This window comes from Dama dama, chromosome 22, assembly GCF_033118175.1.
Source record: "Dama dama isolate Ldn47 chromosome 22, ASM3311817v1, whole genome shotgun sequence".
Taxonomy (NCBI): Eukaryota; Metazoa; Chordata; class Mammalia; order Artiodactyla; family Cervidae; genus Dama; species Dama dama.
The window spans coordinates 6825125-6847910 of record NC_083702.1 but is presented as its reverse complement, the minus strand read 5'-3'; the positions used below and the strand labels follow the sequence as shown (position 1 = coordinate 6847910).

General features: G+C 47.0%; 1 protein-coding gene across 4 annotated transcripts; it reads right to left on the bottom strand.

Annotated features, from left to right (window-relative positions):
* Positions 1–1859: 1859 nt before the first annotated feature.
* POLDIP3 (DNA polymerase delta interacting protein 3) lies at positions 1860–22765 on the bottom strand. 4 transcript variants are annotated; one of them, XM_061124384.1, is made up of 9 exons: positions 22608–22765; positions 12363–12753; positions 11521–11607; positions 10480–10575; positions 8510–8689; positions 7829–7906; positions 6180–6309; positions 5022–5088; positions 1860–4112 (listed from the first exon to the last, which is right to left on the bottom strand). In XM_061124384.1, the coding sequence occupies exons 1-9, from the start codon at positions 22664–22666 to the stop codon at positions 3935–3937; spliced, it is 1266 nt and encodes a 421-aa protein (XP_060980367.1). In that variant the 5' UTR covers positions 22667–22765; the 3' UTR covers positions 1860–3934. The 4 variants fall into 4 exon arrangements, with proteins under 4 accessions (XP_060980367.1, XP_060980368.1, XP_060980370.1 ...); XM_061124385.1 differs by lacking the exon at positions 22608–22765 and adding an exon at positions 22364–22445; XM_061124387.1 differs by lacking the exon at positions 8510–8689.
* Positions 22766–22786: the final 21 nt, after the last annotated feature.

Here is a 22786-nt window from a genome sequence, read left to right as displayed (position 1 = left end):
TACCAATGAAGGTGAGGCTACAGTTTTTCCTGTGGTGTTTCACTACTAGTTTTGTCTTGTTAAGCTATCCCTTTTCGGGTCCTCACTTGGGTTTTTTGGTTGTTTGTTGGTCTGCTTATTCAGCACCCAGCTTGGCACATATGAAGCAAAAAGGAAACCCAGGGAACTCAATGCTGGTCATGCACTGGGGCCCCAGCCAGCCTTTTTTCTCTCCACCTTTCAGTCTTATGTTTTATATAAAATATCCAAAGTTGTATTTAGTGGAAAGGGTAGGGATAAAATACTTCCATTCCATCTTCCCATAAAAGAATGTAAAATAGTGCAGCCACTGTGGAAATCAAAATGGTTGAGTCTTCAAAAAATTAAAAATAGAACTGCCACATGATCCAGCAATTCCTCTTCTGGGTATATACCCAGAGAGTTAAAAACAGAGTCTTGAAGAGATATTTGTACATTCATGTTCATAGCATTATTCACAATCGCTAAAACATGGAAGCAACCCAAGTGTCCACCAGATGGATAAGCAAAATATGGTATATGCACACAGTGGAATATTATTCAGCCTTAAAAAGAAATGACACATGCTACAACATGGATGAACCTTGAGGACATTATGCTAAGTCAAAGTTCAGTTCAGTTGCTCAGTCATGTCCCAACTCTTTACAACCCGATGGACAGGGAAGCCTGGAGCATGCCAGGCTTCCCTGTCCATCACCAACTCCCGGAGCTTACTCAAACTCATGTCCATCAAGTCAATGATGCCATCCAATCATCTCATCCTCCGTTGTCCCCTTCTCCTCAACTTCAATCTTTCCCAGCACCAGGGTCTTTTTAAATGAATCAGTTTCTTCACGTCAGATGGCCAAAGTATTGGAGTTTCAGCTTCAACATCAGTCCTTCCAATGAATACTAAGGACTGATTTCCTTTAGGATGGACTGGTTTGATCTCCTTGCAGTCCAAGGGACTCTCAAGAGTCTTCTCCAACACCACAGTTCAAAAGCATCAGTTCTTCGGCGCTCAGCTTTATGGTCCAACTCCCACATCCATACACGACTACTGGAAAAACCATTGCTTTGACTATACGGACCTTTGTTGGCAAAGTAACAATTCTGCTTTTTAATATGCTGTCTAGGTTTGTCATAGCTTTTCTTCCAAGGAGCAAGCATCTTTTAAATTTCATAGCTGCAGTCACCATCTGCAGTGATTTTGGAGCCCAAGAAAATAAAGTCACAGAAAGACAAATATTGTATAATTCCACTTTCGTGAGTAGTTAAAATCATGAAGACAGGATGTAGACTAGTAGTTGCCAGGGGCTGGGGTTGAAGGAAACAGTTTCAGCTCTACAAGATGAAAAAGCTCTGGAGATGGATGGTGGTGGTGGTTGTGCAACTCTGTGAATGTATTTAACACCACTGAACTATAAACTTAAAAGTAGTTAACATGATAAACTTTATGTATATTTTAACACAGAATCAAAAAACCTACCAATTTTTTTCTAGTGCATAGTTGATCTAAGAGGTAAATTTTACCCGTAAGTGTAACTTCAACACATAGACTCCCCTGTTCCCTATGAATAGACCTAACTATGTTCAAATTGACCATGCTTATACTCAGTGAGGCACTCTAGGGCCAGGAGGTACTAAGTTCTTATGCTAGGTCCTTCCCAGACATTCATGCTCATATTCTCTCAACTGTGGAGACCGAAGTTCAAAGAGTCCTGTGAGGAACTGTCTGAAGGTCATAGATGGTGAGCAGCAAAGCAGAGGCAAATCTCTGTTTTCTGGTGCCAAATTCCGAGGCCCCTTAACATAATCTTTTTTTTTTTTAACATAATCTTTTAAGAAATGACCACTCAAAGTAGGAATAACAAATGTTTATTCAGAAATGGGTAAGTAACACATAATCTCCTCCATCCCTTAATGCCTCTTCCTCTCCTTTTGGGAAAAAAAAAAAAGAGACAGACGGGGAATGTAGGGGAGTGGGAGGTGGAGAGGGACACAAGGACTGGCCTACCACCTTCTCTTCTGTTTCCCATAATGACACCTGTAGAACAGGGGGGCAAACACTCTACCCGGCAATGGACCACATGGCTACCCAGAGGACAAGGTCCAGAGGGCCAGTGGGAGGATAAAGGCATACAGGCAACGTAGTTACCTTCCCTACTGAACAGAGAGTCCAAACAGTGATCTAACTGTCTCCAGACCTGAGAAGCCAGCTCCTAGTGTCTTATGGACACTCTCTGGGGTCAAGAAGGGCAAAGTGTAGGAGGAATGTCTTTTAGCTGATGAAGAGAACTTAGTTTGCACCCAAAGAGGGAGAAGGGAATAAAAGCAGCCTTCTTCGAAGTACTGGAAAGTGGACCACCATCAGGCACATTCCCTGGACTTCCCAGGCCTGGGAAACTTCAGAGCTGGAGGACTGAGCTGAGTTCAAACCCTAGGTCCTTGCTACTTGATCTAACTCTGTGGAAATGTGAGTTTCCAGGTTTTCTTCGCTAGACTGGCCCCAAGTAGGCCATGAGAGACTCTGTCTCAGGCCCCCCTTACACTTTGTAGGTTTGTGCCTTTCACACTATTTACTTACAGATTCTTGCTCCCCAAGACGTGCCAGCTCTGTTAGGCTGGATCCCCTCTACAGTCCGAACAAACCAGCAAGAAACTGAGGATGAATGCCCCTGGAGTAATGCTGTCCTGGTGTATTCAGGGCTGCCCCCTTGGTTCTAGAGTTGTGCCCCCGGTGCCTGGAACCACACTGAGGGGACAACCTGTCCACTTGCCTGGAAAGGCTGCTCTGCTCTCTCAACTCCTCCCCCCTGCCCCCTGCTCTCCTCCCACCTCTGTCAAGGCAGGAAAATGCCTCTCTGGTCAGGATGGATGGGTAGCTCACAGTAGTGGAGACAGTGCCCCCTGGTGGCTGCTGGGCATTTGCCACCTCTCAGCATCCCTGACTATCACATGAACCTGAGGCCACGAAAAAAACATCTTGGAGCAAGCCATCTCCTATTCAAACAACCCCCAAGGTCCTCAGTGTCACAGAACAGGAGGCAGACCCTTTGAAAACCCAACTAGCAGAGAGCTGGCATTTGCACCAAAACCAAGTGTGACAAGTGCTAGGCTGGGTTAGAAATGGGACTAACAAGGCAGCCCCGCCCAGCAGTGACACTCAGAAGGTCAAGAAAGCTGGGCTGGGCCACTCGGCACAACTCAGGGGAAGGGGAAATGTGAGCTCAAGAATTTACTCTGGGTCAAGTGAGACAGTAGGGTGCCCCAAACCAAGAGCTAGGGTATACTCTTCCTAGCAGAGCAGTAGCCTCACCCTGCCCTTGCCACAGGGCTCTCTCCAGAAAGCACTGGTCTGAAGCCAACTGTGGGGAGAGGACAAGGAGCCTGTGACCTGATCCCCACCTAGGCCATCTCCACTGACCAGTAGAGTGAGTGGCAGAGCTTTTGAGCTGATGTGGTTCCTATTAGGATGGCAGGGGCTTCCATTCCCTACTTCGTTTGAAAAGTTTTAAAAAGAGAAAGGGGAGTCAAACTCTCACCCTGAAGAAAGCAGTATCCTTCAAACAGCCCCTGCCCTGCATTCTATGGGGCCACAAGAAGGCCACCCAGAGAATTTAGGGCACCATTTCCAGATTTTAAAAAACCTATCTGGGGCTGAGTTTAGGGGGAAACACTCTGAACAACACAAGTCTACCTTGGTGATGAGGTGGAGAGAGAAGAAACGTACTACAGGAAATGTGAACATACAGAAGAGCACAAGGCAGAACACAACACAGAAAGGCGGGTGCCGTCCAGTGAGGAGGCTTTCTACCCCCAGTGACCCTTCCTGCACTCGGGGGCCCCCAGCCAATGGCCCATTGGTCACAACCTTTGTTTAGGGAAACACAGCCACCCTCCTCTGCCCCCACGTCTGGCTGTCTCGCTCCCCCGCTCAAAGTTTGATTTTGAATTCTGTGGGCTGTGTGGTCACGGAGGCCCCTGATGACTTGAAAAGCGCCTTCAGGATGGTGTCAGGATCCACTTCGGCTGGAGGGTTGGATGAGGCAGCAGAATTCACTCTGCGAGGCAGCTCACTCTCCTTTTTCACTGAGGGGCTATCACTCAGCCGTCTGTAGAGACCAGAGAAGAGTCAAAATCCTCGTCGGGTCCCCCTTCAGTGGAGAAGGGTCCCACCATTAGCTGGAGATCTGTTATAAGCTAGGCACCAAACATAATGCTTTCCATACCCTTTTACCCCATTTCTTATAGCAAACTTACCATTCTTTAAATCTGCTAAGAAAGTTAAGATGCAGCCTGCTAAGATCTGGGGTTTTAAGTTTAAGCCTCAAGGATAGCCAAACACATCAGCATATCACACATTCTGAGAAGTCCAGTAGATTTTACTGGGTCTAGCCCAGTGGTTCCTAAATCCACTAAGGTCATAAAACCCTCCGTTTTCAGAATACAACTTAATCCTGGAACACAGTTTAAGAAATTTATCTAAACCACACAATTCAATATCCAGGGTTCAAACTGCAGTCTTTATTCTCCCTGGGTCTCTGTCTCCTCCTCAAAAGGACCTTCTTTTACATATCAATCTAGACATTTTCTGCATCTCAGGCTTCAAAAAGTCCCCAGTCCTGGGCCAGGCATGTACACTGGGTGTAACAAAACAAGGGGGCGCACCCAGCACAGTCCCCATCAGTCAATCATGAGGAGGTGGGTTTTCTGCTCATCTGACGATGCACACCTAATCATGCAAACAGGGACACAACCAGCCTGCTCTCTACTTTCTAAATTGTAAGTCAGGGAATGAGGTTAAGTTAGCCCCTGTGGAGTCAGTCTCCTGAAGAAATGATGTAACAACCCACTCTGTACAAATTTAAGTTTCCTAGTCGGCTGCCTGCTCTCAGAGCAGAGGAAATGGAATGGAGCTGTGATGCAGGCATTCCACCCCTCTGAACAGAGAGATGGTCATGCCCAGTAAGCAAGCAGAAAAGCCCCTCATGGTCCCCAGCACCTCTGCCTCCGGAACTCACAGCAGGATGGGCTGGTCTGAGGTGATAACGTTCCCGTTCATGTGGAGGTTGCACTTCATTGGTTGCCCTGAAAAACCAAAAAAGAAAAAGCTCTGCCATGAGCCCTCAGCTCCTCACATGGAAGGAAAGGGGCTGCCACTTTCATTACCAGGAGTCCAAGCACCCACCACTGGCAGCTCTGGTTTCACAGCTAGTGCTGGGGCTGTCACGTTTCAGCAAAGTCCAGACACTACGAGGGTTATGAGGTCCATGAAACTCTGGTAATGACAGTGTCAAGAAGCAAACTGGCAACAGACCCTGCTTCATGCAGGAGGAGATCAGAATCAAAGTAAGGGAGAAAGTACACACAGCATGAAACAACCCAAACTGGTTGTGAAACAAGTAGAAAGGGGAAATGTTTATGGTACAAAATTAAGTGAAAAAAACTTCGAAAGTGTATGTTCAGATTTATACTTTGTCCATGAAAGATTAACCTCACAAGTACCAGACTCCCACTTTGCATTTTATGTAGTAAGTATAACAATAACAGCACAAAAAAAGGGGAAAGTGGGAATAGAGCCTTATTAGAGTAACATTTCTAAACTTCACTGTAGCTACATTAATATTAATCTGAAATAGACTCTGATAACCTACAATATATACTATAAATGCTTGAGCAACTGTTAAGAAAAGTGACTCAAAAAATACAGTGGAAAAAATCATTAAAGGAACTAAAATGCTACACTAAAAAATACCTATATAAAAAAACTTATATAATGCAAAAAATGCAAAAAAACTTATATAATGCATAAAATGTAAATGGATTAAATAATAAAATCAGAAGGCAAAGGCTGTGATAACCAACAAGGATTTACTGCATAGCATAGCACAGGGAACTTCTCAGTATTTTATAATGACCTTTAAGGGATAAGAATCTGAAAAAAAAGATATATATAACTGAATCACTGTGCTGTACATCTGAAACTAACACAGCATTGTAAACCAACCACACTTCAATTAAAAACAAAACATCACTGCTTGTTCTTAGTACACAGGAGGCCCTGGAGAGTTTAAAGCACTAGGATGTCCACCCACTCCTCCCAGAGGAGGGCTTCCCCGGAAGGCCTGCTGTGTGTGGCGAAGAGCATCAAGGTGAGGAGGCTGCTTTCTCTGACTTACCATCCAGACACCGGTTATTATACTTCTTATACGCGGTGATGGCATCGTCCTTCTTCACAAACACCACCTCTGCTACCCCAGGATGGACCAGCCGAGCTCGCTTCAGGGCTCCACAAACACAAAAAAGCTCCTATGAAGAGCAAGATGGCTTCAGTTGGGGAAGAATTTCACGCGGTCGTCCTCCCTGCCTGCAATTCACATACTTCAGACAGGGCTCTGGGTTGACAGGTGGTGGCTTCACTCTGATTGAACATGCCAAGCAGCCAAGATTTCAGGAAGGCTCCATGTCAGGTAGTATTTCTGGGACATCCAGAGGCCTCAACCTGGGGCCAGATGAGGGAACGAGTTCTGCTGGGCTCATAAGCCTAGGATCCCTATGACTCCAAGTCAACCCCAAAGTCCTCCTGCCTCAGTGCCCACTTCCTTAACAAGGATAATGGAATATGGAATGTCTGTCAAGAGTGCTGTGTCATGAAAATGGATGGACATGTAGGCTCCACTGGATGTCCACATGGATGGACAAACAGTGGCTAACATATCACCCGGGAATCAGTCAGAAACACAAATTCCGCAGTTCAATGCAGGGTGACCAATCATCCTGGTTGGCCAGATTGAGGGGTTTCAACTGAAACCATTTTCAAGGCAGTGCTTTGTACACGTGTCGTCATCATCCTTTACTCCAATCCCTCATCTCTCAGATGAAGAGGCTGAAGTCAGAGAGGGAACACAGTATGGATACAGACTGCAAAGGCTAACTAACAACCATACCATTTCTTCACCTGCAACTGCCTTCACAAGGTTGTAATGAGGACAAAGAGAAGATTTGTGAAAAGGTCGTTGAAATGATTTCCAACGATCAAAGGGAAAATGGTACATATCAAAACCAAGACACAAAACTGAATACTAAGTGTGATCCTAATTTTATTATTGTCTTAAAGATCTACTTTAGGCCATGCTGTGCAGCATGTGAGATCTTAGTTTTCCAAGCAGGGATTGAACCCAGGCCCCAGCAGTGAAACTTCCAAGTCCTAACCACTGGCCACCAGGGAATTCCCCTGGCTCTAGTTTACAGGCTATGAGGAAAAGGGGTTAACGTATCTCGCCTGTCTGCTCTCCCTTGGAAGGCCTGCTTCCAAGGTTGACCCTTAGCTCGCGTCTGGGATCTTGGATTCTGGGAGGGCTCTCATCACTGTAACTGGTAAGAGTGGCACCCTGCGCCTAAACTGTGCCAACAATGTGGTTCATGCCAAACACCTGACTTCCTTCTGTGTCTGGAATTCTGGTATGTGGCAGAGGGTGCATATGTGATTAGTCCCTGAGAAAAACTCTGGGGACTGAGTCTCTAATGAGCTTCCCTGGTTTTACACATGTCTTTACTACTGATTGCTGGGGGAGTCAGTACATTCTATGTGACTCCCCTAGGAGAGGACTCCAGAAGTTTGAGTCTGCTTTCCTCTAGCTTTTCGTCCACAAGTTGTCTCCCTCTGCTGATTTTGCTTTGCATTCTGTAATGCATCTCAGCCCTGACACAACTCTATGCTAAGTCCTGTGAGTCCTCTTAGACAATCAGCTAACCTGGGGGTGGTCTTGGGGACCCTTGGAACAGAAGTGGCTTGAGATCTGAAATTCTGGCAGGCCACAGTACTCACAACAATGTCCTCCTCGGTGACTCGAGGGTGCAGATTATTCACGGTCATCTTGGTGCCTTCCAAAGGGCTGAGGACAGGCTGCCACAGATAGAAGAACGTTACCAGAAGTTACCAGACAACAGAACGTCACCAGAGAACCGCTGTGCTCGAACGGCAGAACTCACTTCGGCAAACGACCAGGAAGGCCCAGAGGAAACCTCTATGGAGGGTTTCCTATCACAGCTGGGCCCCTCTAATCATGTCCCCGTCACCTTATGCTACGGAATGGAACCTCTCATGTTTCCCAAATATTCCAGGCCCTTTCAGGCCTGAACCTCTGCACAGAATGCCACTCATGTTTCAAGACCCATCTGGCTCAGATGGCACCTTCTCCTTAAAGCCTTCCTCTACTTCCCGAGCAGAATGAGATGTTCCTTCATCAGTGCTCTGGCAGCCCTCTTCTGTCCCACAGACACAGTGCTCTGTCTGCAGCTCTCTTCTCCCTACTTGCTTGCCTGTGGGCTCTCTGAGGGCGGGGGCTACTGGATCTTGGTTTGCTCATTTGTAAAACACGGGTGGCAACACCTACCTCACAGAGGCACAGAGGTCCTCCCGTTGAGGACCCAACGGGATGCACACTGCCCACCCAGCTCAGGCTAACTCTAGACTAGTATGAACACTTCTCCTTCGCCTTCACCTCACCTCTGCAGGCGGCAGCTCTTTGGGGGGCTCCTCCTTGTTCACTAATGTCCGGGACATGTTGGTCAAGGCTTTTGTCCGAACAGAGGAGGAGAGAGCAGGAGCAGTGTACGCATCATTCTGAACCACTTTGGTGAGAGGAAGGGCCTTGGACATGGAGAGCTTGGAACTGCTCACCCCAGCCTAAACAAAGAGGCAGACAGGAATCTGAGAAGCCAGGGACCCAGATGCCCTAGGGGACTGATGATCCCCAATCTCAAGGCCTCCTACCTCCCCAGTTCCATTACTGATCTAAAGCCAGAAAGGTACCAGCTGCCAGGGAAGGGACAGGAGGAGAGAAAAGCAGACTGTACACGTGCTCACAGAAGCCACGTTCCAGTGTCAGGAGCCCTTGGCAAGGAGCATCCAGGCAGTTCCCCAACAGGAGCCACAGCTCAGCATACCATTTAGAATTGGTTTTACAGTCTGGAAGTTAGTCAGAGTCCAAAAGCTTGGAGTCAAGTTCATTCCCAGATATTCTTCTATCACCATGGGCTGGATAGGACTAGGAAGTCACTCTTAAGAAGGACCAGACCCCCGCTTTTTGGTCCCTGTTCTGGTCATATAGAGGAACCACAACAAGTAGCTCACCTTTGCAACTCCCAGATGGTCAGGTGCATGCTAGCAGAGTCAGCAAGTGCAAACCAGCAGAAACCATTCCCTCCCTCCCTCCCCTGCTACCCTTAACTGGGCAAGTGATCCCTTAGAAATATAAACCAGTTTTAATGTGTCTGGAGAAAAAAGATGCATGAGGCAGAAGTGGTTAGTGGTCTGGTTGACTGAGGACAGTGTCTACCAGCCATTGATTCATGGAGAAAGGATGAATGCAGCGGCCAGAGAGACAGATGATGGAACAGGGTTAATTCACCAACCCAGGTGACTCAGTGTGGACCCCACACTTCTCAAGCTGTTTTCTGAGTCTCAAGAGCCAGCAGAGTGCAGTGGTTAAAACGTGGCCTGGGAGCCAGATTGCTGAGGCTTAAATCCTAGATCCACTACTTACAAGCTGAGCAGATTTATTTAACCTCTCTGTGTCTAACTCCTAGTCCATACAATAGGGGTAGTAACAGTACCCATCTCACAGGGTGGGGAGAAATGGAACTCTTAAATAAGTTAATATAAACAGATTTTTCCAATTAGGGTTAGCCACTAACTGAGTTAGCTGACAGCCCGCCTGGTAACATACACAAGCACTCTAATGACTAGAAAGGCTCAGCCCCTTTGTAACAAACTGGCATCATTCAGCTTCATATTTCAAAGTTAAGAGCTTCAACGGTAACCAGGAAATTGGTCCACATATTCAGTGCAGTGACTAAAACTGAGTCTTTGGGTGCCTGAAGACCAAACAAAGGCACTTAGCTTGGGTACCCACTCGCCTCCTATGTGTGATTTGGTCGCATGCACTGAGCCAAGCAATGCAGAGTTCCCTGATGTTCCCAGATATACTGCTTTCTTTCCTTCTCTGCATGGCAGAACATCCACCAAACTTTCCCTCCACACAGGTGGCACCTGGTGGAGCTTTCAGGAAAGGTTCAGTTTATTCTTGCTAACACACCAACCAAGGGAATCCAGATTCAAGAATGAGGCCAGAGCTGATGACCACAGAAGAAAGGGAACCAGGAGAATGTCCTGCCCTAAAGGAAATAAAATGTGATTCTGTCCTGTGGGATCACTCACATTTCCCCTGAAGTCTCCAAACATAGCAGTTGGGAACTAGAGCCTGCACTTCACTGTCTGTCGGGTCTTGAACAAGTCTGCAGACATGCTAAACTTCAGTATTTATAAAAACCAGGGGTTGGATTAGTTAAGGTTCTGATAATCTTAGGACCCAAATGAGGAAATATTTCTGAATTGAAAGATCCTACTCTCCACCACGTCTCCCATGTACCTGATCAGATATATAGAGAGTGTAAGAAGAATGTAAGATAACATACCATGTGGTGGAGAAAGCTGCCTGAGGCTGCAAATTTCATCTGTTTAGTAGGAATGGGAGCTATAACATCATCGTCATCATCCAGGTCATATAAATTCTGAAAATAAAGAAATACATGCTAATGTAGCATGCCGGCTCTCAGCAGACCTTTGGAGTAAGGACAGCAGGGAGATGAGAGCTGGAATTAAGCGAGGTGGAGGGAGAAGTGGGTACACATGGAGTGCCTGGGCAAAATGGCCTGGGCGACTGTAGCTCAGTTCTGGCAGGCTCCCTGCCCATGAGAGCCGAATGCAAATGCTGTGAAATTTCAGGTACATCAGAAGTACCTTTCTACAAGTGGGCAATATCTATTACGGATCCCTAAAATGCCTGTTTATATCCTTTGGTTAGCAAGTCTGTGCTGAGCAATCTGGTCTATAGAAATAAACTCAAACTGTAGAAAGAGCTTTATCCTCCAAGATGTTCAGAGAAGGATGTCTAACAGTGAAAATTACAGGAAAATGGTTGAAATTAACTAAATGTCTACTCAATGGATCAAGCAGTTATTAAAATGTTTACAGTAAATGTGAATCACAGAAAAATGCTTGAGTTATAAAGTGAAAATAGAACAATATCAAACTGGATAATAACATAATCACAACTACAGCTATGCATTAAATAAATAATAATCTCTCTCACATATACACACACACAAACAAGAAAAACACAGGAAGAATTCAGGGCAGAATTTCAACAGGGGCTCGCTATGGAGAGCCACAGCATAAGAACTACCCCCACCCCCCCCAATCTTTCTGTTTTGCTAATTTTCTATAGTAAGCACACACTACTTTTACTTTAAAGAAATAAAAAGATTTTCAATTTGCCTCTCTGCTTCCATGCATTTAAGAAATTTCTTCTTAAAACTCATAAACTGTAAAACGTGTCAACCTCCAACTCTTCAAATTGGAACCCTGGGCCAGGCCTCAGTTAATCCACTTGGAAGACCACATCAAAACACACACTTGTGTGCAGTCTCTCTCTCTCTCACACACACACACTCCACCTGTTTGGCCTGGTGGTTATTGACGACATTGATCCTCATTCCAGCAGGATGAGCATGAATTGGTGCCATGGCCTTCTGCTGTGGAACCTAGAAACACCCAGTGGTCACAATTCATCCCACTTGGCCTACATGCGTTCTCTACAAGTAGGGGATAAATGAACTTTAAATATGGTGGGCATTCAGTTTTGGTCTGTGGTAAAAGGCCCTACAGAGTGCTTCATTTGCAAAGCAGGAAAGTGACAGGAAGACTCATCATCCCAGAGATCATGTAACAATGCACCTGCAGGGCTCAATGAACCTGGCTTAATAAATGTTCACTGCTCCAGTAGTTCCTATTACCAAAGTTGCTGTGAAGATTAAATGATACTGTTTTCACTCCCTTTGGGGCAATGGCTCTGCAGGTGGCCAGGACCCTGCACTAAGAGCCAGGTCTGACCCAGCTTCCATCCTGTTGCTTCCACTGACCAGCTGTATAGCTGCACACAATGATTCACATCTTTGAGACTTAGATTCTTCTTTTATAAACTGTGGTAATAACTGGGGTTGCATGAGGAATAAATACTCAGTGCCTGCACATAGCACTAGCTTAACAAATATCTGTCCTCTCCTCTCTTCCCTCTACCATTATTCCACCTGGAAAGTCACTTAATTTCTCTGGACAAATCCCCACCACCACCCCGCCCATTTTCTTTTACACGAAAACTGAGATGATATCTTGCCTCCACATATGGTTACTCTTCAAACAGTTGGGGGGACTGTCATTTTGCTTACACACACCTGGTCTCTGCCTGATTCCAGTTGTTACTGGTTTTGAGGAGTTTTTGGCAGGAGTCTCAACCTACCTGGATGGTTTTAGTGAGTTTCAGAGCAGGGGTCACTGTTCCGATGGGTGGGCTCATGAAGGCAGCAGGGGAATTCCGCTTCAAGCTGATTTTCTCACGGGCATCAGCGACCTGGTGGGGCTTCTGGGGTACTATGCTCTGTTGCTTGCGCGAGTTCAGCATCTCTCTGGCATCCTGCACTTTCCCTTTGATCCGGAACCGAGCATCTTTCTGCAAAAGCTTTTCCCTGGCATCCTTGACTCCCAGCTTGAGGCGGGCATCTGAGAGACCAATTTTCTGCCGGGCATCAAACCTCTGCTGGAAGGTGGCTGTGCGTGCTGGCTGGCTAAGAAGGCTCTGTTGGATCCCAACACGAGATCGGACACCTCCCACTCCTGGTCTGGCATTGAGCCTGCAAATAAAAACTGCAATATTAAGAAGATCTGGATATCAACAGTAGCCTGTGGTAGTAGTAGAGTTGTGGTAATACTGGGAACAAAGGAGGTCCTGGAGAAACCAGAAAGCTGCTTCCTCTTAGAGGAAACAATTAAGTCTATACAGAGACTTCCTTCATAGTTTTATGCCTTTTAAGTCTGCATGGTAAACAAAGTAAGGGAGGAGGGCCTGGTGGTTTCTATCATTAGGCAAGACTGCTTTACACCCCAGACCAGGTGTTTTGAGACAGTATCATGGACAATAACCTCTAGACAATACCAAATAAAAAATGCTTATTTCCCAGATATCGTAACCCCACACAGCCAAAGAGTAACTTCAGTTTCTAAAATTCTTTCATATCCTTGCTCTCCATCAGCCCTAACACCCTGCGAAGCGAGCAGTATTATGCCCATTTACAGTGGAAGACACAGGCCCAGAGAGGTTCAATGATCAACAAAGGGCACCCAGCTGGCCTATGACAGTCTTGTGCCTCCAGGGCAGGTAGACACCCCCAATGGGCTGGGGCCAAAAAAGTCAACACATGGGTCTGTCTCGGAGTCTGACGTCTAATAAAGACATAAAGACGTGGAAGAAAAGAAAAATAATCACTCTGTCTGAACTGTTTCTATTCATAACATTGTGACTTCAAAATGTGTAGGTTTTTTCCTCATGCCAACCAATTCTCCAACTCTCAAGACACGAACTGGGTGTCAGACAGCCCGATTCTGACACTGCCGACTAGAGCTGGCACAGACTCCACCGGTTAAAGGCTCAGTCCCACAAGACCGCCCTCACTTCAGAGAACAATTTCAAGTCCTAGGCTTCCTATTCATTTGACAACAGGTTATAAAATGGAGGGTTCACAGGACCTTCCCCCCAAGTTAGATAATTTGCTAGGGTAGCTCACAGGACTCCGGAAAACACTTTATTTATTATTATTAACAATTTATTACAAACAATACAACTCAAGAACAGCCAAATAGAAGAGATGTATAAGGCATGGTATGGAGAAACAGTATGGTAACACCACCCTCCTGGTACATGGATGTGTTCACCAACCCAAAATTTCTTCAAACTCAACTGTATAAGGGTTTCTATGGAGTCCATTACCTAGCATAATTGATCAAATCACTGGCCACAGATGATAATCGCTTAATCTCTAGATCCTCTTTTCTCCCTGGAGGTCCAGGGCAGAGAGTGGCAGTTGCAAGTGGAGTTGCAAGTTCCAACAAGCTAAGCAGGTCTCCATCTTTCTGGAGGCCAGCCTCTGTCCTGAAGCGATCAAGGGGCCCACTGAGAGCTGCCTCATTAGAACAAAAGATACTCCTAACAACCTTACCACTCAGGAAATTCCAAGGGTTTTAGAAACTGTATGCCAGGGACAAAGACTAAATATATATTTTTATTACACTCTGAAACAACAAAAACATCAAGTTCAGAAACTTAAAATTGAAAGGGAACAAAACTCCATTACACAAGCCCCATTCTCCTCTGGGGCTCCTTGCTGGCTCTTCAGTGACGTGAGAGCAGACAGAAGAGCCCTTCAAATCCAACCCTCAAAGCCCTCCCTGGGGTCTGTGGGCTTCTGCTCCGCCCCACCCGCCCGCCCCACCACAAAGCCTCCGGCCACATAGACACTCCCTCCCGCGGCAGGTGCCCTGCCTGGGGACAGACTCCCATGGCAGCATCCGTGGTTTTTTTGGGAAACCTTCTCTGATCCTTCCAGGACTGCCCTCCTTTGTGCCTATTATCAAGACCATTTGTGTTGTTCTTTTCTCTCCCCGCCCTGGAATGGGAGGGAAGGGGCAGATGGAGATCACTCCTGTTTCAGAGCCCCGTGCTTTGTTAAGTGTTGCTAAGACCTGGCTCAGCATCAGAAATGTCTAAGGAGCTTCTTAAAATACAACTCTCTTTAAAAAAAAAAAAAAAAGGCAGGAAAGAAACAAAAAGATACAGCTCTCCAAACCCCACTCCAGAGCTACTGAGTCCAAAATATGTGTAAAGGCCTGAGCATATGCATTTTTCACTCCACAGGTGATCCTGGAGTATAGCAGTGCTGAGAATCTCTAACCTGGAGTTTTAATGTAAAACTGCTGAATAAACAAGTTCCTACATCATGTCCCACATCATAGCCCACACCTCCCAGGAGGCATTCTTCATCATCGGCAAGCCTTTGGGTTCTCTTACTGCCTCATTCTTCCTCAGCTGGAAGCTGGAATGAGACTGTTGCTCAGCTCTTCTGCTAACAGCAGGAGCACACCCAAAGGTGAGTCTTCCCAGCACCAGTAAAAGAACATCTGGACCTTCATCTTATTGTCCTAAGCACAGCGGAAAAATACCTGCTGCTTCTGCTAGGCCAGAGCCAGACCTAAGTCAGTAATGCACAGTAATATTTTTCTTTGAAAATCGACAGATTTAGGATTTAAGTACTTTCCAGTGGGTTTACACAAAAAACAGGTGGGACAGTGGAAAGGGTCATTTACAGAATCGATCAGATTAGGCTGAAGGTGGGTGGGACTGCTTGTGCATCCCTGCTCTATTTTCCCATGTAGTCTCTGGGAGACTGAGGTGCTAGAAAAAGCAAGGCCCAAAGGAATGAGGTGTTTAGGGAGACTAGTAAACACAATCAGGGAGAGGGAAACAGCTGTGTGCAGCAGGAGCATCTATTCGTCCCTGAACTGGGCTACCCTAGGCTTTGTAGCCGGTGAAGCCACTGGCAATAGTGAGGCTGTGCTCTGTGGTGACCACAGAAACCTGTAGCTACAGAGGGGCTCTTGGTATTTATGGAGAAACTTCGTAACAAAGCCTTGTCCCCAGGACCAACTGGCAGGTAAGGCCTCCACTAAGGTTTGCTTGTTTTTGTTTTTTAATGCTTTCAACTCCCTGTATCTGTTGATGATGCCCATCAAAGAAAAGCAACAGGCTGTCGGTTCAGACCAGGGGCTACTACTGAAAGTCTACTCATAAAATGGGGGAAGAGATTTAGATTAACATTTACAGGCACATCCAGACAAAACCCGAGTTAGTGGAAAGCATTCCAGATGAAATTCCTCACTCATCAAGCACTGGAACCCTCTGAAGGCAGAGGCCTTGGGTACCAAAAGGAGCACAGTGAGGAACAGGACGCCAAACTATGGGGTGGGGTGGGGTGGAGCGGATGGGACATACAGAGCAACAAATAATCAGCATGCTCCCACTCTAGGAGAGGAAGGGCCAAGGTCTGTGGGCGGGCTTCCAGGATTTCTGGAAAGAGTAGTGTCAAAGGACATCCTAGGCAGACCAAATATGGAAAGCATCCCCAACAGCCCAGGGCTTGCAGCTTCTTTGCTCTTGGAGCCCTCAAAGCACTGGACAAAGCTTCTATTAAAGCACTTTACCATGCAGCATCACAATGATTTGTTTACAAGCCTGCAACTCCCACAGGACTAAGAGCTTCTGAGGGTAGATCCTAGGTATCCTCCTCCTCCTCAATACTGCCCCACGGGAATGACAAAGCCTCTAAGAGCTCTATCAGGGACCCCACAGGGCTTCTATTTTACCTTCTCCTTTTAGGCTCGCCATCTCTGAGATTACCTGCCATCAGTTCGACCTTATAGGGGAGAAACCAAATCAAAGAGCACAGTCTTTCCAATAGCAGATTTCAAGCTTCCCTCTTTCTTACTCCAAGCCTCAGGGGAGTTAAGATCAGAGAAAGGATGGCTGCCCTGGAAGGGATTCTCCTAGAGAAGACTGCCTCTGCAAAGGCAGTCCTCCACCAGCCCTCAACAACTGGTCCAGTGCCCTAGGATCCTGGCCACCAATTGCTCTCCCAGCTGAGAGAGGGCACCCACAGAGCCATGGCACAGGGGCCCCTCTGGCCCTTACCCCAAAAGTGGACCCACAAGGATCCTGCTGAACTGCAGGAGCTTCAGAAAAGGCCTTCTAGAAGAGAAAGCAGCTGGTCTCTGACTGAGTGGACATTACCAAGGGAACCAAGCTACATAAACACTGACAATGAAGGCATCACTGATGACCAGGTCCACCACACAGGAGGGGTCAGACACATCCACATCCAAATGTCAGCAGGTCCTGAATGAAAATTTCCTGTCTTCATATGTCTTCTCCCATCACCAGGGTACCCCTACCAAAGGCTCCTGATATTTATAACTCTAGGAAGTGAGCTGATCTTATCATGTAATACACCATGATCGTCAGTTCAGTTCAGTTGCTCAGTCGTGTCCCACTCTTTGCGACCCCATGGACTGCAGCACGCCAGGCCTCCCTGTTCACCACCAGCTCCTGGAGCTTGCTCAAACCCATGTCCACTGAGTTGGTGATGCCATCCAACCATCTCATCCTCTGTGGTCTCCTTCTCCTCCTGCCTTCAATCTTTCCCAGCATCAGGGTCTTTTCCAGTGAGTCAGTTCTTCGCATCAGGTGGCCAAATGATCTTACCATAGGGTAAAACTGGGCAAATCTAGACCCCATGGCATAAATTATGCTTTCAAAAAATCTAGTTACCCAATTTCACTATTCAATCAATTAAGCATTACTGCCAAAAAAAGAAACAAAGGAAAAGAGAAACCTATTGAAAGCAACTATTTTGAGTAATTAAAGGAACAATGAGATTCTTGAAAACAAAATTCATATCCCTGGACAAAAAATGAAGAGGGGGCAGATTCAAAAGTTTTCTGGTTCATTCCAATTGGGTCTGAACAGTACACCTCCAAAGTAGGAGGAGCAAGGGAGATTAGGTTTCTGCAACCTTAATTTATTCATATTCCTCAACAATTTCCCTTCTCTGATAAGCTGTAATGGCTGTTTGAAATGTTAGTAACAAGAATTCACAGGAGTTTATGCTTGATAAGCAATGTCTACCATGGGCACATAAGGGGCAACTGGCTACCATGGTTTATGAAAAGATTTTATAATGAAGGCACTCTCAACTAATTTTGAGCACTTAACTGCAGATTTATAAACTCTGAGACACCTCCTTTAACCCTCACAACTCTGAGAATTAGATTATTATCCACATTTTATAGATGGGGAAACTGAGATTCAAGTAGAGTAACTTATTTCAAATCATAGAGCTATAATGTGATTTGAACTTCACTATACCTAATTAAGGGTTTCTCTGGTGGCTCAGTCAGTAAAGAATCTGCCTACAATGCAGGAGATGCTAATTTGACCCCTGGGTCCCCTGGAATAGGAAATGGCAACCCACTCCAGTATTCTTGCCTGGGAAATCCAATGGACAGAGGAGCCTGGTGGGCTACAGTCCATGGGGTCCCAAGAGTTGGACACAACTTAGCGACAAAACCACAACCACCACACCTAGTTAAAATAGCAATAAATCAAGCATGGGTCAAAAACAAAGAACAAGACTAGAAAAGTTAAGGAAGGGTGAATACTGTCCTCAAACTAAGAAAAAAATGATGACTCCAGTTACATCCAGGAACACAGTGCACCCTCTAGTGACCAGAGGGTGAACACACACACTAAGGATGGTGGACTCACCAGAGACCCACACACCATACTGCTTGTCTGGCAAGAAATACCACCATGATGGTCCATGCTGGTATTTTTATCTACTTGAACAGCACAAAAGGTAAATTTTCAGGAGGGAGGTGATACAGTTGTGGATGTAGAAGCCTAAGTAAGCTACTTTCCCTCAATTACATATATTCGGTTCCCTGGTTACATCACTTCTTTCAACTTCTTTCATGAGCAGCTTTAGCGTGTTTCAGTGTTCAGGATTTTTCTAATCACTGCTCCTCTCCCTGCATGAGAAGACAGCTATTCATCCCAGCAGGCAGCTTATATGGCAGGCATTAGTCATCAGGAACTTTTCAAGTAAACACTCCTGCTAGGAGCAGGTCTCTAATAAAACACAGGCCAATTCTGTTCCCCTCCTGGCTTCAATTAACTGATAAGCACTCCCTAAAAAAAGTGCAACCCCCCAGTGGAACCCCCAGTCTGTCTCCCACTGACTGCAGCCTCCCTTCCCACTGCAGACTATCTGATGTTCCTGAACACATTCTGGGTTTTTGGCCTCAGTAAATGTTTGGGAGGGGGAGAGAGGAAGGTTTTGAGCAAGTCTCTTTACTGCCCTGCCTCATGATACCTGTAACAGTGCAACTGTGCACTGCTTCCAGGCGCTCACCAGGTCCTAGGAAGAGTGGTGTGGGCAAGAGAGCAGACACTTACTGGAGCCTGAGCCCTCTCCCCCAGAAACCCCCTCCACTGGAACCTGGCAGACACATGACCAGGGAAGGTCTGTCCGGGGCTAGGAATGCCTCACCCTCTTGGATCTGCCTGTGGAGGGCACAGTGGCCCCTGGCTCTGGACAGATGTACAGTCCAAAGGATTTGGAGGGACCCTGAATTGTTCAAAGTGGGTTTTAACCCATGGGGTCTCTAGAATGTGTGTGTTGAGGTCATCTTAGAAAACAGTGTTTAGTTTTAACAATTACTGAGGGTCAATTCTGAACTATGTGCTTTAGAAACACAAGAAAAAACAAGGCAGGATCCCCTTACCTTTGTGCAGATGTTTCATTTTAAATTACAATTCTTCCCTTCCAAGCTAACGTAAAAACTCATTTCCCTCCTCTTTATTTTAGGTCTAATTTCTTTTACCTTATTTCAATAAGGAAACCAGCAGAGTACCAGGAGCAGAGCCCCGGTCTGAACTGGAAAATTCCCTAACCTCCTCTCCCCACAGCTTCAAGGATTCTCCACATACGTATCCAGCTTAGAGCTACTCATCTCCAGCACACTCTAGGCCCAACTTCCCCGCTAAGACTGCCGGTCACCATCTACCTGCATGGAAGCAGTGACAGCTATCCTCCCAGAGCTGAACTAAGCAAACCAAAGAGGAGGGTGCCTTGACTAACCAATTACATCCAAAGAAAGAAACTGACAAGAGAGGCAGGCCCACACTGCAGCTGGCGCCCAGTGCTACCTGGGGAGACTCATCTATGGGTCTTGAACAACCGAAATCACTAGAGACATGCTGTGTGGGAGGAAGGACAGCACCTCACCACAGCCTGGGTGAAGTATCATAAAATAATTCCCCACTTTCTCGAATCTCATATTAATCAAAGAACTTTCTAATGATTGACTGAGGGCCAAATAATAATGATGGTAATGACACCTTTCTTGACTTACACTGTACAATGAACACAAAACAGAATGGCTGTTCTGAAGAACAAGCACATTCCACGACTTTTGAGAAGGGGGTTATTTACACTTGCAGAGGCTCAGTCCTTTGCTATTTCCTTTAAGAAGAGGAAAGAAGTTTTCTGAGATGGTCACAGGCTCTTCCTAAATTATTATGCACAAAGTTCTCTCTGCGACATCCCTACACTACACCAAGGTGCCAGTAAGGAGATTTCTTCTAAGAAGCAAGTAGAACAGCATTTATTTACTGTAGGAAATGCCATTTGCTCAGACCTTTCACAGTTCTTGACGAGAACCCTAACCCCCTCACCCCCTATCTAGTTTTTCTCTGTTGGCTGTGCAAGCAAAATGGAGTTTCCAGTAGGTTTAATCCAAACCCAGCATATGGTCCAGTTTCTTTCACAGTGTCTCTTGGCCTGCATTTCCCCCAATTCAATCTTTACATAATAGCAATGCAATATTCTCACACTGAAGACTGGATATTACTTCTTTCCCTAAAAGCCTTCATTAACAATAATGATGAGAGCTAACATCTACTGGGCACTTAGTACCCATTAGATGCTTTCTGAAGTACTTCAGATACATTAATTCACTTAGTCCTGACAATACCCAGTAAATATTATCCATGTTTTACAGATAAGAAAAGAGAGGCATGGAAAGGTTAAGTAACTTTCATATGGCAAGTGGGATTGAAATTTGGCAGTCTGACTCTAGGACCCCAATGCTTACTTATTATGTCCCCTAGAGGAGGGATTTGGGCTTCTACTCCTTTAAAGCCATCTGCTGAAAACTTACTGACACAAACTTTAAAACATACACTCTTACATTCTCATATTTAATCTTCTCAACCACCTACCTGGAACCATTATTACAAACGAGGAAACTGCCTAAATCAGAGGTCATCAGGCCAAAGAAGCACAGAACCCCACAACGGGGCCCACCAAGGGACCAGGTCTGCCTGGCTACAGAGTCTCCGCTCTTGTCATGGATCCACACATCCTCCCTTCCCTGCAGTCCCATCCAAGGCCTAACACAAGACACTGCACACATCAACACCAACTGCAGGTACAGACTGCCTGCAGTCAGAAACTATGGGTAGAGTCTGCAGGAAGCCCAGGTCCTGGGAAGCTGGCTTCCTCAGCAACTGTCCAGCAAACCTGTGAAACTTGGATGGGCTTAGAAGTGACCAGAGGACCCAGTACCAATTACATGCCAGTTACTAGAGGGTAGACCTAAAAGAGGGATTCCCAGGTGGCGCAGTGGTAAAAAAAATCTGCAAGAGATGCGAGTTCGATCCCTGGGTGGGGAAGAACCCCTGGAGAAGGAAGTGGCAACACACTCCAATATTCTTGCCTGGAAAATCCCATGGACCAGAGGAGCCTGGCAGGGTATAGTCTATGGGGTCGCCAAGAATTGCACACGACTGGGCACACAACACAACCACAACAAGGATAGAGAAAATTAATGATGCGTGCCTATTATGAACCAGAAACCTCGTGAGGGGCTGGCTGGGGAATTAGGAGGGGGCGGGAGCAGTTGTGGTGGATCTGTGTGTGCAGGTTGAGGGTGGGGAATACCTTACACAATGAAAAGAATCCATTGTCCAGCCACGGGCACACAGGCGGTATCAATAAACATCTGCCGGGTGAACGACTGTCTGAGAAAACATCCTTCTTTACAGGCTGGCTTTTCCACAAGGACATCTGAACTAATCTAACGCGTGCTAGAAAACCACTGGCCCAGGTTTCCCATCTCTTTTACACAGATGAACTGGAGCCCCTATTGAGTCTGGAAATGACTACCATTATTTTGAGAGTCCAGAGTAAGTTTGGGTCACAGAACTGCAAACCAGCTCCGCGACTGTTCACTCCGACACTGAACAGGGTTCTCTGAGAGTCATCAAGAAACGGCCGGCCTCCCGCCCCGTCCCGCCAGTTTGTCTTGCCCAAGCCTGAGGCCAACTCTCAGAGCGCACTCGGCCCTGCTCTGAGCTCTCCGCGGCCGCGGGCAAATTCCACCTCAAGCCCTTCATTTGAAAAACATTAATAGCTGGCTGACAGGACTGCGAGCCGGCGGCAAAGCGACCCCCGAGAACCTGAAATGCCTCACAAAATGCCGCGAGTGTGAAAAGCGGGGAGCCGGGCGAAGAATTTGAAAATTTTAAAGGTCTGGCTTTGAGTCGCGGTTTCGGTAGGAACAGACCCGGAGAGTCTGAGCAAGTCACTTCCCCGAGAAACTCCAGTCGTCCTAACTCGAAGGCCGCGCTGAGACCTTGGCGCCCCGCCCGTCTACGCAGAGGAGGAGGGGGGTGCGCCGGGGAGACCCTCCGGACCCCAGGCAGGCCGCGGAGCAACGTGTCCCGTCGGCGGCCGCAGCTCCGCCCTCGGCGGGCCGCCCCTCGGGCCGCTCGCACAAGCCCAGCAGTCCTACCCCTTCATCAGCGGCGGCCCCACCAGCCTCCTCCGGCCAGCAGGAGCGACTGCGCCTGCAGCCAGGAGGGGAGTAGGGCGACCTGGCCCGCGGCGGCGACGGCGGCCGGGCCAATGAGGAGCGCGGCTGAGGCAGGGGGCGGGCGCAGACCGGCCCTCCGCGTAGCTCCCGGGCCGCTCCCTCCTCCGCCCCAAGCCCCGCTAAGACCAGGACCCCGAAACCCGAAGGGAAAGAGGCCACTCACCGCCCCTTCGCTGCAGCTCCTCGCTTTCGGATGAGCTCGTCCAGAGAGATGTCGGCCATCTTGCACCGCCGAGCGAACCGAGAGCAGCTTAGGTTCCCTCAGCCTTCGAGCCCGCCCCTTCGGCCGCTGTGGAGCGACTAGCGGCTTCCGGCGTTCGGCAGATGAACTCTCGCGACAGT

What these genes read in the sequence shown, in the direction of transcription:
- POLDIP3 (XM_061124384.1), bottom strand. Translation starts at nt 22,666, where the DNA reads ATGGCCGACATCTCTCTGGACGAGCTCATCCGAAAGCGAGGAGCTGCA. An exon ending in GGAGCTGCAGCGAAGGGGCG is followed by an intron (nt 12,754 to 22,607) that starts GTGAGTGGCCTC and finishes TTTTATTTGCAG; the next exon opens with GCTCAATGCCAGACCAGGAG. An exon ending in AAGAGCTGCCGCCTGCAGAG is followed by an intron (nt 7,907 to 8,509) that starts GTGAGGTGAAGG and finishes TATCTGTGGCAG; the next exon opens with CCTGTCCTCAGCCCTTTGGA.